General features: G+C 39.2%; 1 protein-coding gene across 2 annotated transcripts in view; it reads right to left on the reverse strand.

The window, feature by feature from the left end:
- The window catches only part of COL5A3 (collagen type V alpha 3 chain), a 546,803-nt gene that overhangs the window by 226,107 nt on the left and 301,262 nt on the right, over positions 1-19,434 (reverse strand). For both annotated transcript variants that reach the window (XM_069231786.1, XM_069231785.1), the window contains 10 exons: positions 19,098-19,151; positions 16,879-16,932; positions 16,120-16,173; positions 14,472-14,516; positions 13,758-13,811; positions 13,607-13,651; positions 11,578-11,631; positions 9,167-9,211; positions 2,014-2,067; positions 69-113 (listed from right to left, as the gene is read on the reverse strand). In XM_069231786.1, the coding sequence (XP_069087887.1) occupies positions 69-113; positions 2,014-2,067; positions 9,167-9,211; positions 11,578-11,631; positions 13,607-13,651; positions 13,758-13,811; positions 14,472-14,516; positions 16,120-16,173; positions 16,879-16,932; positions 19,098-19,151 (504 nt within the window). The remainder of the gene's footprint in view (positions 1-68; positions 114-2,013; positions 2,068-9,166; positions 9,212-11,577; positions 11,632-13,606; positions 13,652-13,757; positions 13,812-14,471; positions 14,517-16,119; positions 16,174-16,878; positions 16,933-19,097; positions 19,152-19,434) is intronic.

Below are 19,434 nucleotides of genomic sequence, written 5' to 3' on the forward strand. Positions count from 1 at the left end.
AGCAACATGGCACCTAAAGTCACCTCCTTATGCTCGGATGAGTGTGTACAGCAGTTTTCTTTTTTTACCTGAATGCCTTTCTCGCCCGCTGGTCCCTCTCGTCCAGGATGGCCCTGAAAACCAAAGAAGAGTGTCAAATAGGTTTTAATCTGAAAACAGCATTCAACTAATCTAGCATATTTTTTCTACATTTTCTTGAAATAGCTAATTATGGGTGGGCAGATATTTAATATTCCTTATAGAAAGAATTCCAGCCTTCCATTCAGCTTTTAGGTCAGTTCTGGTTTTTCATTGGCTTTCTTGCTTTTGGAAACTTCAGTTGACTAAGAGTTTTCAATTTGAGACAGAGAGATCTCTTCATGAAGCACACACTGGGAAATGATTCACGTGTCACTGTCGTTTGTGATTGTAGAGCGCAAATGCTTCAACACAGTCCTACCGTTGCCAGATCCATACCAGATTTTTAGGGTAGTCACTGAATGTGTCCGTTTCCATTAGATTCATTGTATGTAAAATTTGTTTTATATAGCTATCATTACAAGTTCCCATGGATCTTGCTCTTTTGGGCTAAAAGTGTCCTCATTTAGAGTGTTGAATTGGAGCGTACGACCCGACCTTCAGCCCTAAAGATTGGAGCCCTTCGCAGCATTATTATCTTCTCACAGTTCCCCAAACTACCTCTCACAAAAGCTCTGGTGAGTGAAAGGGGACATCAGGTTCCATGCCCATTTGATATATGGCCCTTTCAAAGAAAGAGCTCACCTTAATGGCAAATTTAAACAAATTTGAGAGGATAAACCGATAATTGCGAAAATAAGCTAAAAATAGTATGGGAATATGAAAAAAAATGGGCAGGAAGGACATTGGAGACCTAGGGGTCAAGAGAGCACAAAGAAGAGGAAATAATGTACCAATGGAAACAGGGAGGAAGAACACACAGGGAATAAGGCAAAGCTTTGTGGTAGGAGGGAGGAAGCAAAGGAAACAAGAAGGAACACAGACGGTGGATGAATCATTGAGTTCCATGCTCAAATCCTTTGCTCTACGTGTACTTAAATGGGATCCACAGGAGTAAGGCTTACATCTGCGTCAGCACTTGTAGCTTTATTTTTTCACCATCTAGGTGAAAATGCTATTTTCTAATACAAAAGTGCTCTGTACTCTTTGCCAACCTGAAAGTAATATTTCTCTTACCTTTCGCAAAATAAATTTTGCACAAAGTTCATAGAGTGGAAATGGCCTTGGAAAATATTTGTGAACACCTGTAACGTTCCATCGGTGGTGTCTTTGGTCTTTGGCATGCATCCAGGTAGTCTTGAAACACTAACATAATACCCCTTCAAGCAAATAATTACCAACCTTCCCCTGTTTTTTTCTTCAGCTTTATTTGCATATAAGCAGCCTGCAGGTAGGACACTGTCAAGTCAGAGCTTAACTGTGTACAAGGCTCAAGGCATTTCTTACGTGAGATATGATACACAAAGTTTAGTTGAAACAAGGAATATCAGCAATGTCTGCATATCTTGTATCCTTCAGAGGTAGAAATGCCAGCTGATTTTCTGAACACAAAAGTGATAGGTGGAAAAAAGAAGAAGGGGTACAGGGAACAATGAGAAACTTGGAGGAGGGAGACAGCATTCAAAGTAAGTATAGACACAAGAAGGAAGGAGATGCAGGGAACTAAAGGTACATGGAACGAGTAACAAGGGGTAAGTGAAACTGATAATGAAATGGGGTGAGGGCAGAAAGAAGGAGATGAGCTAGGAAGAATCAAATATGTGGTCCAAAAGGCACAGGGAACGATGAGGGTGAAGGCGCAAAGAACTTAGAAGAAAAAGATATGGGATGGAAGAAGATGCAGGGCAATACAGACTGTTAATGGGCGCTTGCATTTCTCCATACGAACAGTCTACGGAGCACATTGTAATACATATCACATCACATGTATTTTCAAATAAATGTGGGACCTGGAGACATCCAAGCTGTGCACATGTTCACATAGTGGGTACCTACCACTGGTCCATCTGCCCCTGCAAGGCCCTGCTGTCCTGCTTTGCCTGGTGGGCCCTGTGTAAAGCATAAATAGAGCATATATCAAATTCATTTTCAGAGACAGTGATACCTGTTAGGAATATTCACAGTTGTGTTTAAGAGCAGCATATTGACTGTATAAAGCAGCCTTCTCCTACAAGTAGCTTGTAAATTACTGGCAGCTCTCCTGCTACCCGTAAGTAGATCCCCTGTGTGTAGCGCAGTAAACTAAATTAGAAGCTTTTGCTTGGTTGAGTTAATATATAAATGGTAAAAATGTGAAGTGTGCATTTGAAAGAGAAATGTGTGTATTTTCTGAATTCATAAGTTGATGTTTGGAGAAAAATTGTTGAATTTCTAAAATGTTTTTAACGCTGATATTTGAGTGATGAATATCAAACACTGTTGAGGAGCCTAATATTAATAATATTAACTTGTTACAAGGGGCACTGCAGTTATGGGATGTTTGTATTGCCCATGTAGAGACACTACACTCTGACAAAACATTTTTTAACATAATTGCTTGGCTGGTAACCATGGCTCATGCACAAGTACAGAGGTAATCAGTGCTAGTAATCTGGCATGTGCTTGCCACTAATGTAATCTTTCTTATGCGGTTACTACTACATCGCTGATAATATTAGTAGATCAGGAGGATTTTCATCGAAGATAAGCAGCTCTTATTACATGAAGGGTTGGAGATGCCTGGTATAAAGCCTAGTCACATTAAACTTTTGCATGCATTTTTCCATGCTTCGCTCCTAATACTATTAATAATGAAACGTGGTGACTATTACAGATATGTCCCATTTGTTTGAATGATGGAACAACGCATGCACCAACCATGCATGCCTGAACAACGCGGTCGGAACAACAACTGCATTGTTTCCACAAATGCCTTTACCTTGCATGCCTTTACAACTATTTTTTGTTGTAAAGGCATGCCTAGTAAAGTCATGTGTGGCACGGCATGCGTGTTTTTTGTATGCCATCCCCCACGCGCCCTAAAAATACAACTACCCCAACTACCCCCTACTACGCTCACCTACCCCTAAAAACTACCCTGATACCCCCAACCCACCCGAGCCCTAAACCTACCCCACTTCCCCAACCGCCCTAAAAACAACCGATCCCCACCCCCAAAAATAAAACTACCCCGCCCCTAAAAACAAAATTTCCCTTCCCACCCCCACCCCCACTCCCACCCCTAAAAACCCACCCTAAATACAAAATTGCCCTGACCCTCCCACCCAGCCCCTAAAAACAAAATTACACTGACCCCCCCACTCCGGCCCTAAAAACCCGACACCCCACCCTCCCAAAAATACAAAATTACCCCAACCCCCACCCCTTCCCCTCAAAACCCAACCTCCCACCCGCCCTAAATACAAAATTACCTCGACCCCCCACCCAGCCCCTAAAATCCAACCCCCCACCCAACCTAAATACAAAATTACCCTGACCCCCACCCCTAAAAACAAAATTACTCCAACCCCCACCACTGCCCCTAAAAACCCACCCCCACCCGCCCTAAATACAAAATTACCCATACCCCTCCACCCTACACCTATAAACAAATTACCCCATCCCAAAAACAAAACTAGCCCCTAATACCTGATTATGTCCTCTCCTGATGCTGACTCCCTTTTTCTCTGCCTTAACCACGCATTTGCATTGTTCTGCACATGCGTGGTTAAGGCAGAGAAACAGGGAGTTGTTAACGCAAGTGTGGTTCCGCTTGCGTTAACAGCATTGTTGTGGTTCCGGCATCGTTGTTCCGGATGTGTCCCATCTCAAGTGTGCAACTTCCATTTGCACCTGTGTTTTGGTCCCTCTGGGTAGTGCTATGTCATAGAAGGGAATATAGAAGGGGCCAATCAATAATATGAATTGTGCCGTCCCACATTTAGCACCAGTATAATTTCAAGGGGACATTTCCTTACCTTCATGGGGGCTTGGTCCCAAGCAAATGAGGAAACCTTGTAAAAATCCACCCATGCCCTATCACAGAAACAGGCGCAATGGCATAGAAGTTGTCAGGAGGCATGTGCACCACACATGAGGTGTTGCACAGTCAGTGTGCCCCCAAGGACACTTCTTCCAAGAGTGGAAAAAGGTTACCAAGGCCTATCCCAGGTTTTCGCGTGCAGGGAGGTGAATTAACACACTGTACCCACCTGCAAGGAGATGTCTTTGTACTTATCCAATCAGAGGTAATTATGCCTCTAGTGAAAGATGGAGACACGTTTCAAACCACTGTGTCTAATGTGCTCTCCTCAGTGAAGGCACAGACTCTGACCACAGGCATGAACTGTCAGAGTTAATGCCTGCACTGAGGAGAGCATATTTTTTAATGTAATCAAATGCACTATCTGGGTCCACACCAGGTTCACATAGTTAAACGTGTACTCTGGCACAAATGGGGCAGATAACCAATTTGTAATTAGGGCCAAATGGAGTGGTTGCTTACTTGAAATATCACTGAGACTGACAAATGGTGTTGGCTACTGAATTTGTCATCAAATAACAATCAATTCTGAACATTGCCATCCTTGAGATGGACTTAAACTGACAGCCATAATGTTTTGATAACAAGGAGCTATGAGCCACCACAAACCTTTCCTTCACATTTGCATAGAATGATGCAAAAATGACCTCAGATGTAGAACCCCAAAACTGTTCATCTAGTCAAATTTCAGGATCAGGTACCAAACCTGTGATGGAGTGCACTCTATTTGGACAGAGTCTTATTTAGTGTAAACCTCATTCTTTTAGGTGTGACAGAGCTTTAGACACAGGTTAAGTTGGTTATAACTAGACTCATTAACACTTTTCAGTTTGACCCTTCCAGAGAGCACAAGACCTATTGTAAGCATACAGTGGGTCCACAAACCACCAATTGGGTTAAAGCTGGTTGTCTTTGTTGTCACTCTCATTTGCTTTCTTCTTTGTCAATGGCTTTCCTTTGTCTCCTTTTGTGTGTCCATCCCCTGAAGCATAGCCTCATTATGATCCTTTTGATTGATTGGCTTGTATCCTTCTACTGATCACATTTAACAAACTTTCATTTTTCTTGCAGCACTCCCTTACAGTGTATATGTTTTCCAGCTGCCACCCTCATGTGCTGCTTCACCCGTTAAATACCTCTCCAAAGCAGTATTGGTCCACACCCCTCCCAGTCTGTCTGTACAAGCACAGTGACAGGAATATTTTGCCTGGATATGGCTGAAGAGCGGATTTTAAGGATAATTTTTGGCCTATCTCCTGATTTCCACACATTGCATGAAAGCACAAGCTTTGGCACACAAAAGTTTGCATTGCGCTGCGGGAAAGGACTTGTGTTGCATTCAATCAGCTGGTCTCTGAGGCAGAAGCAATGCTTAGCTTGCCAGTTCTCCTGGAAGCCTAATAATCTGCTCCTGATATTCTGAAAGGTCAAATGGCTGAACTGAATCCTGTGGAAAGTAAATCAGGCCTCTTCCTTTCCTAAAAATATCTTTGCACAAATTTTAATGGGTTGGAGTGGCCTTGCAAAACATTTCTGAAAACCTACAAAGTTCCAACTGTGGTGTATCTGCTGTGCATTCAGACAGCTTTGAAACACAAACAAGAACTATTCAAACTACCACCAACTACAACTACATTATTCATGGTACTCTATTTGTATATAAGTGACCTACAGAAAGAATATATTTTCAGAGCACAAAGAAGTACAATGTTCAAGAAATGTCTTAAGTGTGTTTATGAAGTGTGGCCTACACTGATTACCTGGAAAAGGGTAGATCAGTAATGTTTACAATTTTTGCACACACAGTAGGTAGAAACACCATGTTATTCTATGGACACAAAAGCCAAGTTATGAGGTTTCTTTATCAAATGAATGTGATTTGATATTCCAGTCTGTCCTGTTCAGACCCAGTACTACTCTAAGTGTGCAATAGATATGAAAGTCTACAACCGGAGAATTGTATGCCCAGTGACCTAGACTTATCTGAGACTCCTATTTCTAGGGTGCTGTGCATATTTGTCAATGATGGCTTGCATTATTCTCTACAGGCCTCAAATCTTACTGCTTACAGCATTTAATGGCTTTGAGGCTAAGTCCATGCTCTAGAAATAGCCCTCAATGAATGAATAATGCATGTGTGTCAGCCTGTGTAATGGCAGACACAAGAATAATAGGGTAGACATCAGCCCAATTAACTTTCATATATGTATTTCTTAAACATTCTGAATTGTCCCTACAAAGACACAATAAGGACCACAAAGTCCTAGTATATAAAGGAAACTCTACTGTTAATCTAGGGGACCAATTGGACACTAACTCCAGTGCATCCTCCATAAGCACCCTTGGTTTCTACTGGAGGTATGAGGGCCCTAAAGGAGTACCACTAAGTTTGGCTTTAAGGGGGTAGCCCCACTAAAACCCTTTACAAGAGCACTCCCGATTGGTGGTACTAATTCATAGATTTTGGTGGTCATAACCTGGCCATACCATAGGACTGAGAATTACCACCCCTAACAAAGTTCAGCAAACCCTTGGTAATTAGGGGCCACTTTTCCCCTGACTCAAGTGTGTTGTGCAGCTGTGCTGTTTGGAACAGGGCAGACTACTTGTAATTGTGGGAGCACTTGTTAGCATGGCAACATTGTTTTCACCATTCTTGCAGCCACTGGTTTATTTCCCTTATCTATCAAGGGCAACCCACAAAACTTTCTGGCCAAAAGGCTTTGCTAAAAATGCAGCTCCTATGCTCCAAGCTGGAAGGAACTCCATACAAGGACTTCTTATCCACTGTTTGACAGGGTGAGCCTGAAATACAGAACTCACCTAGTTCCAGCTGGTCCAATACACACAAGAGAAGTAGAAAACACACACAGATACCATTTTAAGGACTTCACTGGTATCCCAAATCCATACCTAGTCAGTCTCTCCTATTGATTGTAGTATCCTGTATAAATTGCCCACAATAGGGATATAAGCTGCTTATCTAAGATTCTTCTTTGCGATGTCCTTACGCAAAAGGAGGAGACACAGATAATGTAAACCAAAACTGCTAGCAGTCTTTATGGGACAATTTAACCAGTGATTGGGAACAATTGCCCAGTAATGACATGCAAGGGAAACAAGGGCCCAGGTGCTAGATGGAGTGCCCTGGGGCAACTTCTGGACCCCTCTTTATCCTGCCAGAATTTGAAGATGTCCTCAACTGCCTGGTCTCTTCTCCAAGGATCTAAAGCTTTTTGACACAATAAGGACATCGATTAGTGACTTTGACCAAAGCAGGTCTGAATTACAAAAAAGTTTCTTGGAATAACATAGACTTCCAAACCCCCTGTTTTTCCAGAAAGATGTCTTAGGAATTCAGGAGCATTGATAACATGTCACTACCACCTTTCGTACTGACCTGCAGTAATCAATAGGTTTATAAAGCCTCCTAGTAAAGGATGACACAGGCCTCCTGTATCTAGAATACATAGTTTTAAGAGACCTTAGTATCTAAAAAGTGGCTGAAACATTTTGGCTGTATTAGAAAGGAAGTGGTGTGTTTGATCTTTTATTTGAATTTACTCTTAAATCTTTAGTCTATTGACCATGGCTCAGAATGACCCAGAAAGAAGTATAAACTCATGATGAGGATTAAAAGAATGTACCACAATCAGTAAAAGCAGACATAGGGTCTTAGTTTGGCAGATGGGTCATTTCATCACAAACGGATATCCCTCCTTCCTTGTTACAAGCACATTAAATCCAATGGCACTTGTAATGACGTGGACAGGATATCCGTCACATTTGTGGTGGAGTAACTAATCCCTCAAACTCCATAGCTTCCTCCACAGCCTTTAAAATTTGAAACATGAGGAATTCTTGAATTCTCACAGATCTCATGAGGATGCATTGGCCCATTATTTCATATTGGAGGTGTTTTGCTAAAACAAAACTGTGGACCCAACATTTACAGCAGTCTATGAATCGTGGAAAAGGGCCCTAAATTGAATCCATCTGGATTGGCAAAAGATAGACCCCTGATGCTTTCAATAATGACTTTAATTTCCACTTTATTCTACTTTTAAGGTACGAGCTAAAGGCGGACGTAGTTATTGAAATTGGGCATTGATATTTATTGTGCGTGTGATAATACTTGATCTGACTCAACCTTTAAAACACCTCTAGAGGGCAAAATCTCAACTGGATGGAGAAGTTACCAAGGAGAGTATTTCAAATACTCAATTTTGTGTTACAGACCAAATACCCAGCAACCTGATGACTATTGTACAAATAAAGGCCCAGATCTATTATATGTCTGCACTATCGCTTGCGAGATACAAAGCATTGCTTGCTGGCAGAAAGTGCCACAATTGGCACCACTGATCATCTTTCATTTACAAAATCTATTTTGTGTTTAAAGCTGATGCAAACGCAGTGCAAAAATTGCTTTGTAACCGGGAGGACCAACACCCCTATCAAAAATGAAAAGGGGATCTAACAGTCTTGCAGGCCTGGGCTAGCATAAAGACCCACAAGCTTTCATGCAAAGCCTGATCTACTTCAATAGTGTGACATGGCTTAGAGGGATGTTCTAACTCAAAGTTACAGCAAGTGCAAACAAGGGGTAAGCGGCATATCGTGTGGCACACCTATTCATAGCATGCTAGGATTAACACACAATTGCACATTTTACATGGCTTATCTTATAGTAGACGTCCTCCCTTTGAACTTTTATGGGAGGATATAGGATCAGTACAGATCTCAATCGAGGTACTGAGACACTCATTATCTCTTAACACAATAATAAGCACTGAGGTAAAACTGTTATTAGTTTGAGAATGGTTCCTTATAAATATGGGGCTGCACAATGTTTTTCCATTCATGCACCATAGCAAGTAGACAGTGCTGCTCTGCCGGAATGTTGGGTAATCTGAGCCACAGTTTCCCAAGCAATCCCACTAAGTGATTCTATAAACTTGAGGCTCTTGTAGAAGGTCTGATGCCAACAGAATCACAGGAAGTAATGTTAACAGTTCAACAGTGTGAAGAAGTAGAAATAACCTGGAACCTTGCTGAGCACGGCCACATTCAAAAACACGAAGCCCCCAGAAAGGCTTAGCCTCTGTCTGCAAGTTTGCTACGTACCTTTTCTCCTGGCATTCCAATGGGTCCCTGTGGCCCGGGAAGACCCTGCAATAAATGGCAAAGATACAGTCAGATGAGCTCAAATTTGAAGGGTCCTAAACAGTTGCAGATGCATGTGTTCCTGCCATCTGACAATGTGGACAGTTTCATTCATACAGAAACAATGACACAGACATCGACCACCAAATGATTAAGTTTTTTCTATTTTTCTGCATCAAGCAACAACATAGACCCTTATTCAATTGCAGAACCTCCTAATTGGTTTTCTTTGTATTTTTCAGCTTTTTAAATTTCTAAGTTTGCCTTCATACCTCCTGAGTGAATACAGTTTCATGCAAACACACTTTTCATAAAAACAGAAATTCCTTATCTTACTTTCCAGGCTCTCCAACACATGCCTCTTCTCGTGTCTCTTTGCTATAACAGGCTCACTGCATCTACTATAATTCTCTAATGGAGACACTGAATATTTTCTATTTTTAGTCTTCTGCCATTAGCACACATTTAGCCCCTTACATCTTTCTGTGTGACATTTATGGTAAAAAATAAACAATCTTGGGACCTGTTCTCTGGATACTCTCCTGTTCTTCTGATCCTGCTGGGGATCTCATCACCAGAACTGGGCACCCTGTTCCTGACGTGGCCTTTAAGCCTGAAGATACATCTGACTTCCAAGCCTAGGGCAACACCCTCTTGTGGCCTCCAGAGCTTGACACAATATGCCAAATGTGGCCACAGGATGGAAGATATCAAACGCTGCATCATTCTACTCCATGACTATCCACAGTCCACAACTGATCAAATGGACATCACAATAGGGGTGTCCTCAGCAAGACTGTGGTACACAAGTTCGGTGCTTTTATGCCAGTCCGTACCAGGTAAGTTTTATTGTTAGAGTAATTAAAAGAATTACAAATTCACACCATACTTACAAATTAATAAATATTAAACAATTCTAATTAAAAAAAGGAATAACAACTTCTTGTAAACTTGTCATTTGAACAATACAAGTGTCTTTTCAGCCAACCAACCAGCCTTTTCAGTTGCAAATATACAGTATCTGTAATAACAAAGTTATCAGTCTGGGGTCCAGAACCTACACTACGCTATAATTACACTGTTGCGTGAAGCTCAGAAGTTGTAATGCACATACATTTTACAAGCCTACAGTTTAATTGGGGGTGTTCAGCATTTAAATTGAGATTTTATGCTAATCAAACCTCCCACTGATTTTGCTCGCTCGTCTAGAGTACTACTGCCATCACATTAGATGAAACCACCCAGTAAACCACCAGTATGTTTGGCCATGACTGAGTAACCTTATAAACTGTAGGGGAGGCAGGAGTCTCATATGTTTCTCCATAATACTCGATAAAGGAGACAATGTCTTTCGTTCTAGCTTGTTTTTATTATCTTGGCTGCTGTAAGCGGTCAAAACCGTATTTTCCATTTAGTCAGAGAAATCAGTACTGTTGGCTACCGAGGAGACTCATTAGAGACACTTCTTTTTGCATCATTTTTTTTAATCCACACTTAATTATATGCCTTTACGTTTCTTTTTGATTACAACTTACTTTTTTACTTTTCGATTACAAATCCAACTTACTTTACCTGCGTATTTGATTTTCACACCAGGTACATTTTGAAATACGAAGGTGTTGATGTTTACCTTTTTTGGGCCAAATAATTCCTAACCTTTAACAATGAAAAATCGTTTTCTTAGACATTTTTTTCACACCTTTTGATTTTTTTGACGAGTCATTCATTTTGTCTGAAAATTCCTTTTTTTAATTTTTAATTCACATTATAATATTTTATTCTCAAATCAAGTTTTTGCGCTTTCTGAGAACAAAGTGCATTTTTTGTACTTACATTTTTACCAATTGATAGTACACCTTATAAAGAGTACATTTTAATTAATGCAATTTATACTTTTTTAATGCAGTTTATAATAACATTTTAACGGGATGGAAAATCCAGGCGGGACTGGAATTTTTTTGGAGGTAGGGAAAGGCAGCATTTATACTCTGTCGACCCATTATTTTCTAACTGTTAGTACGTAGCTATAAAGACAAGCTGACCAGTAGCCAAGCTAAGTTTCTAAAAAGAGATGTATTTTGTTATTATTGATTAAATGCGGAGGCATTCATATGAGTATCACCCCCTACAGAGAAGACCATAAACACTGTGCAGCAATGTCTGGTCTGGGATGTAGAAATACCAGGCAGAAATACAAACTCAATCTGATATATGGCAGAATATTTTAAATGTTTTATTTCTGAGAAAAAATGAGAAAGTCGAGTATGAAGTCGACTGAACACTGAGTCCCAATACCGGTGGTTATCATTTTTAGAGTAACTGCAAAGTTTTATACTAAATGCAACGGTTGCAATTTATTTTAGGATGCTCACCTGGGGGCCGGGGTTACCTTGCTGGCCAGGAGCACCAACTTCGCCTTGTATCCCCTAAAACAGAGTAAAGCATGCTTTCTATCACAACTTGAAAATGAACACTTAAAAACAGATACAGTGAAGTACTGCAAACATCATTCGCGGTGGCTGTGTTTACAAGGTCCCCTTGAGTGCAGCGTCCAGATGCAGTACCTCTTCAGCGCAGCAGATGGCAGACTCTGCCTCTGCATGTTCCAAAAGCTGGGATATAAAAACGCCGTTCAGGTTCTAGCTATGTTAAGTCAGACAGTGTATGCCCGCAGATGTTATTGACAAAAGAAACGAAATGCCTCACATGTTTTGCACCCTCCAACCAGTGTGTCTATTTGTAGTGCATCACGCACAAAGCATATTGGTAAAGCAATGGCATATTGATTGCGTTCACTTAGGCGGCATCAGTGCTTATTTGAGCCGGTGGTTTACGGTGGGGGCACCGGCACTTATTTTTGAGGGCCAACACTTATTTTTGAGGGCCGGCACTTATTTTTCTGCCTCAAGCATTTACTGAGAGCAATAGACACGTGAGAAAGACGGAGAAACAGAAAAAACGAAAAAGCGTCACAAATGGAGAAAGCAGCAAGCTGCAAGAGTGAGCTGAAGGAGCAGGGAGTGGCTGTGAATGGATTAAGGAGGCCCAAGGTGACTTCAGGATTAGGCTGCCTCCGTATTCCAATTACAGCAGCCGCATGTTTGAGGAGAGCATTGGGTACCAAATTAACACTGGCCCTCATTAAGAGTTTTCCGGCCCGTGATGCGATAATTATTGCACGTCTACAAAACCTGGTTTATCAATTTCTTACGTTGTCATAAATTGATGACTTCTTTATACATTGCAACTGCAGCCCTTCTTAAACAAAGACAATTGAACCAGTTTCCACCATTTGTATGACTGTTACAATAATTTTGATCCCAAATATATTATCAATTGCAATAAATTAAATATGTAGATATTTTTACATATATGCATTATTTTAAATGAAATTGCAAAACAGTTGGTGTATTTTGCATCAAGTTAGGCTGGAAAAAAATATTTAGGGGCATATTTACAAGAAAGTGGCCCATCAGCTATGATGCACCTCTTTTCTTGCTTACCCCTATGCCTCCCCAACGTCACCATGGTAGTGCCATATTTACATTATGGGGCACCATGGCGCACGTTAGCACAAAAGCACCAAAAGTCTTCATGCTATTGTGGTACTTTGATCGACTAGCGCCAAAAATTATGGCTAGTACCAGCAATGCATGGGGAGGCCCACTGGAAAGAATGGGAGCGTCACTTTAACCCCTGTCTTAGGCAGATGTTAAAAATTACGGGAAAAATGGAACAGTGAAATATCATAAATTTCACTGCGCCATTTTACTGGGCTTCCTAACGTTGGACTGCCCCCCTTGCATACATTATGCCTGACGCAGGCATAATGTGGCGCAAGGGGTTACAAAGTGGGGCAATGCTTGCATTGTACCACTTTGTAAACCTGGCACAGGGAAAAGGCCTCCTTGAGGGCACCTTAGCATAAAAGAAAATTAAGCTAGGGTGGTGGTAGGAGGAGCTAAGGACTTGTAAATATGCCACTTAGTTTTGGACACAGCGTATGATGCAGGACAGTCTACATGCTGACGTGAAGTTTTACAAATCGCATGATGAAGTTTAAAAGTATAAAGTGAGTGTGCCAACAGTCCACCTGTCCTGCCTGCTTGCTTGGCATCCAATTTTCTCACCTGTGTCTAGCAGTTTCACTTGTACTTTAAGGTTTGTGAGGGGTTTTCCCTTATTTTGGCTTCACAGTGACACATATTCAGAGATTATTATTTGTGTACTTTATAAAATACTAAAACACTGGAAGTAAAACAAAAATGTGCATACGTGTGGCATTTTTGGAGTGCTATGTAAAGTTGTATGTGTTGCTACATAATATGTCAGTTCCTGATGTTGTTCTCACTTAAAATAATAAAGAAAGACAATTCGATGTGCCCCCCTTTCACTTCTTACCAAGTTTCCTTTGGCTCCTGGGTGCCCATCGATCCCATTGACTCCCTGAAATATGCAAAACAAGAGGTAAGTTTCTTTAAGTGTCTTAAGTTAAGTTTTAAGTTACTTATGAAAATGGTGACAGATGATCATGACAGGCTGCCAAGCGTACCGGTTGTCCTGGTGGACCAGGGAGACCTCTCACACCCACTAAACCACGCGGCCCCTAGAATGAAAAACAACATTGGTTAGATTATAGTGAAACACAGTAGTAATGCTGTTGAGAACAACTGCTCACTAAGGACCAATGGCCAGAGTGATCTGCCAGTAATCCTACTAAACGAGCCCCTTGAAAGAAACAGAAATTATGTAATTTGGGAATGAAGGGACTATTTTAATTTACCCTGGAAGGATTACAGAAATGATGTGATACGGTAATAGAAACTGTGAGGTGGCAGGCCCTTTGTGGGTTACCGAAGCATCAAGTATTGTTGGGTGCATGTGATCCTTCAGTCATAGGCACCACAATGGTGCTTACTTGCATTAAAGCATTCATCACATTGCCGTTGCCTATCTTGCATGTTGGAGTTTATAACATCATTCTTTCACTTAATCCATTTCAGATTGTCTAATTTTCGTGATTTACAGGGAAGAGGACTCCTATCATAACAAACACACAGGTTATAATGTGCTTTTCAGCATCCAATAACCTGAGGTTTGCAAGCTAACAGCATGCGGCAGGTATACACTTTATAGAATGCTAACTGAAACCTATATGCTAGGCGTGTGACATTTGCTAATTCACTGCAACATTTTATTCCTTAGTTTGGCCAAGATAACATGCAAAGACACAATGTGACTCACAACACATTCAGGATGTACTCACTGGTTCACCAGCTAAGCCTCTTGGTCCAGGTTGTCCATCTGATCCCTTGAAAATAAATGATTATAATAAAGACTTTGGCAACAATGGATTACAGATTTAGTCCACATCACAAATGCATAATCTTAGGGGCGTCTCTATGGATAAACATCAAAAGTTGCTTGCTACGTCTTCACATTTATTGTAGGAACTGCAACATTGTATACTGCTGTAGAGTCTTCATAATTTTGTTGAGCCTGTGTGCCCAATTTTAATCAGAGATATTGAGGGGAAATGGGATGCTGTAAGACTAAGAGACTTATCGAAAAAAATATTATTCTTACAACAGGTCCCTGCATTAGTAAAAAATTCATAATGAGGTCTTTGGTTTTTTAATGCATTGACACTCTATAAAGAGAAACAAATAATGATGTCAATACTGGTCATCTGTTTATCTTACATTAGTAAGGAAACAGTATGCAATATATGTTTATTGAATGCTATTAATTCTTCAATTTTCAACTGGAGTATATCACAATTATGAATCACTGAACACATTTATTGTATTGATACACAGTAACAATTTGTTGACATTATAAATCATTATTGCATCTTTTTTCTGTGGCCAAAATTGGGTGGACAATGTTCATTGGAGTCGTAAAAGTAAAGATGTCTTTTTAGAACAACCACATTAAGTCATCTTTTTCAATGTCGATCAATAATAAATCCTAATCCTAGATGATTTGAATAGTTAACAAATACTGATTAATAGCTATTTTTATTGCTGACTAACATTCATTACCCTACTGGGGTTTTTAGTGCGAGTCTTGCAGCCATTATCCTCTCAGTTGAAATAAATATGTCTGTAGAGAGGTTTCAAATGATATAAGGGAGGGCAATTTACAAATTTCTAGTTCAGAAAAATTCTTGATGGAGGGACCAAGGGAGAGCATCAACTTTTCTTATTCCATCTTTATTTGTGACATTGAAATAAGGTGAGATTATTGAACATTCTCATTCATTTTATTGGGTTTAGGGAGATTTCAGGACTACAACTTTAATATCTGGATTAGATTTACTCCTCCTAAACTGTTTTTGGTAAGATTGTCATATGCACCTGAATAAGTACCATTTTAGATCAGTTGCTGGCAGCAAGAGACACACAAATCCATTCTGCAGCACTACAGTATTTTCTGCATTATAAATTAGAACAGTTTAGAAAACAGGAAGAGTTCTTTGTTAACAGTGTTTCAGTGAGTTTATTATACAAACTCTTTGAATGAGCTTTGCTAGATTCTTGACTGATACAAAACATGAAATATTGCTAATATCAAAAATGACGACAATAACAGTGATAGTTGTGAAAATAAGCATGATTCAAAGTAACAATAAAACTTTGATGAGGCAGAAGAGAAAGTGTTGTCGCAGATTTTTAGTGCGGAGCATGGTGATTATTTAGTAAAGGCATTTGAAGATAAAGGTATTGGTGCAGATTCTTCTTACAGCCTCTCCTTTTTGTCATTCATAACAGTAATACAATACTAATTATAATAATCCAGAGAAATAGCATCTTGCAACTTTGCACTGCTACTGCTGCTTACAATAATAGAACACAAAATAATGATAATAATAATAATAATAATAAATGCCAAATTAAAATATAAACAAATACCTTCTCCCCATTTTCTCCAAGAGGTCCCACGGGGCCCTGCTGCCCCAGTTCTCCCTGAGAAGAAAAATAAAACAAGTCTAATCTTTGTATTGTACATGGGAATTCGGCATTTCCACTCACAGTTTCATTGATGCATCAAACCTCCTTTCTCAATTTGTACAATAGTTTGCGTGAAACATCCCAATACGCAGGGTTGGGACTATTAAAGGCACTGCAAACAAGTGGATTAATTCAGTGAGGATGGGTGCTAATATTTTCATAGTGTTTATTTGACTCTTTGTTCTATGGACAACTTTTGGTCTAAATGAATCCTAATACCTACTTTTTGTTTGACCATTTTCTCGTTAGATTGGACTTTTCTGGCATACGTGCAAAGATGTATAACTAATCTTTAGCGAAACTCTGTTCTCATAGCATGAAAATCATAAACAATCTGGACCAATTTAATTATTAAGTTTGTTAAAACTTGGGGCTGTGACTCAGTCCACTGGCAATAACTTAATTTCTGGCTTTGTCAGCAGAGGCAAATACACAAAAAGAGCATGCTAGCAGATCCAAACAAATCAATTACTGTGCATAAATGCTTTTCAAAATCAGAGGAGAGGGTAAGCTGGTAGACAGTGTACTAGTATGGCCAAATAAGTTAGGTGTAGATTAAGCCTGCCTCCTTTACATTTTTCTCTCAAGAATCACCTTGGCAAATTAGCTCAAAACTGTAAAAGTGAATTGGAGAAGCTTTGCAAAGGTTTTATTTCTTACCCTGTGTCCTTTCTCACCAGGAAGTCCAGGTAAGCCATCAAAACCTCTGTCACCCTATTAGAAAAATAAAATTGGCTTAAAGCTTGGAAAAATAGTAGAGATGCAGTTTTAGATAAGTATCAACTGTCAGTTAAAATGATTCCATCTCTGTGCACATTGTGTGTGAATGTGTGTGTGTTTGTGTGCACATGAAAGTGCCTGAGTGAAGAAGCATGCTTCTCAGTACCATTATGGAGTAAATAGTCTCTATGAAGAAGCCGATAAAAAGGGGAGTTTGGTAAAAATGCCTTTCATAAAAGACACATTTGCACCTCCTTTAAGTGTTTTGGCTTCAACAGAAGGCATCAGTTCATTTATGACACTTTTTATTACTTCAAATAAGGCTTGCATTATTTTTCCGGAAGTTAATGAGAAAAACGGAGAAATAATTAAAAAAGACTGAATATCAAATAAATGAAATTCCCAAAGCAGCACAGAAAAAAGAAATCAGAATGGAGAAATAAGGGAAGGACAAGACTTGCCATATCAATATTCAAAATTTAACATTTAAATCTTAAACCAGTACATGGAAGCTTACATGATGAAAGTGTGGAGTTTTTTCAACTCCGAACAAATAATGAATAATTGTGAAGCCCAATTATATTATGAGCCCTTTTTAAAACAAACCCCTCCCACAATGAATCCCCCAAACATCAGAGTAGTGTTTGTTGAAGCAAAATAATTTCAATTGGAACATATTTATAGCCACAGAATTTTATGTTAACTTGCTAAATATGTTCACTATATCATAGGTGTTAGTATACGTGGAGTTTGATCAAGTGTGTCTCTAATAACTCATTTATCATTGGGACCTATACATATAAAATTAGTTGCATAGGGGACTTGAATTTATAAGATTAACTCATAATTCTTTGGATAAAATGATTCAGACGTTATGTTTTAACCAAACATATATAAAACTGTCAGCAACAAATAATACAACTTAATTTTCCTGGTATAAAACGTTATTATAAAATGTTATTTATAAATGAGAATAGTCATGCAGTTAAGATACATCTCCTCAAATTAATCCATATAAAACAACAGACTTTCAAATGCATCTTCTTGAAACTGCATTTCTGGCAAATCAGGTTTTGATTGCGGTCCAATTTGCATCACCCAGTCATGTTACTTCATCTGTGGAACTTAAGAGGAATATCGTGTACGTGTACATTTATCACCTATTTCAAGTAATTATACACTACCTGTACTCTATTGATTTTGTTTACATTAACAGCATTCTTTGGTGTTGTGGACATCATGTTTTCTAGATAATGTATGAGATACATACTGCAGAATACTACTAGTATAGGTGTTTCAGTGGGTTGGGAATGATAACATTTCAGAATTTCTAGAATGTTACAAAGCTAAAGAACTGCTATGAAGCATTTTCCAGGTGCATTCTAGAAGCACCTACATATTCCTTTGATAATTATAATCATATTTCTATGAATCACTTCTGGCTGTACTGGTGTTATCTGTCTGTGCACTTAAAAAGAAAATATTAGGGTATGTTAGGTTACTCAGCAAAATAATTAAATGAATTTGAAGGTGATGTAAAACACAAAAGCTTGGTATTTTGTGAAAAATATAATGCATATTTTATTTATGATAATTATAATTATATTACACAATGCACTTTTATCGCAGAACTCTGTGTAAACTATTTTGTAATTTTGCAGATCCAATTCAGCTGCGGTGCTCATTGTTACAAGTTCATTATTTGTTCCTTGAGGTTAATACAAAATCACAAAAACCATAAGAATGTTTTCAATATATGTAGCACAAGTTGAATAAAGAAGCAGGACTTCCAAACTGTGTGACTACAGATGTTTAAAATTGCTACTGTTAAACACTTTCACCACGACTCTACAGAAGTAGTTTATTAGTGTGCGTATTATCTTCTGCATTACTATCACTCATGTCTGATAAAATAAGTTGTGAAAGCTGACCCTATCATCTAAATGCTTGTGTTTCTGTATTCAGTTTACCATTTTTATCTTGTTTTGTCTGTTTCATGTAATGGTTATGTTTGATTTTAGGATTATGGACTGTTTATGTATTTCAACAATACATGATAGCTTAGTATTGTGGGGGTGGGGACCTTGTTCAATGGTCAAACTTCCATTAAAAAGCTTCAGGTATTTTTTCACAGTTTTACAGAATAAATTAGAAATCACCTTTCCTCCCGTTTCTCCTGGGGCACCTCTTCCTCCATCAGCACCAGGACGCCCCTGAAATATGAACAGTAGTGTATTCAATTGAACTGTCATTAATTGAAATGTGTTTGATGCTTCACCACATTCTCATGGATATTAACAGTGTACTGTGTTGCATGTTTCAACACTTATTGTATTGAGCAATAGAAGACAGAAACACATTGCCTAAATTATTGAAACAGCAAACAATAACAAAATCGTTCCTGAGAGTCTAAGAATCCGAGCAAAAAATCCAAAATACTCAACATGTACTGGCCACATACATATGTCTAGTGTGCAAATAGTGTAATGTATAAGC

This window comes from Pleurodeles waltl, chromosome 4_2 (genome assembly GCF_031143425.1).
Source record: "Pleurodeles waltl isolate 20211129_DDA chromosome 4_2, aPleWal1.hap1.20221129, whole genome shotgun sequence".
NCBI lineage: Eukaryota > Metazoa > Chordata > Amphibia > Caudata > Salamandridae > Pleurodeles > Pleurodeles waltl.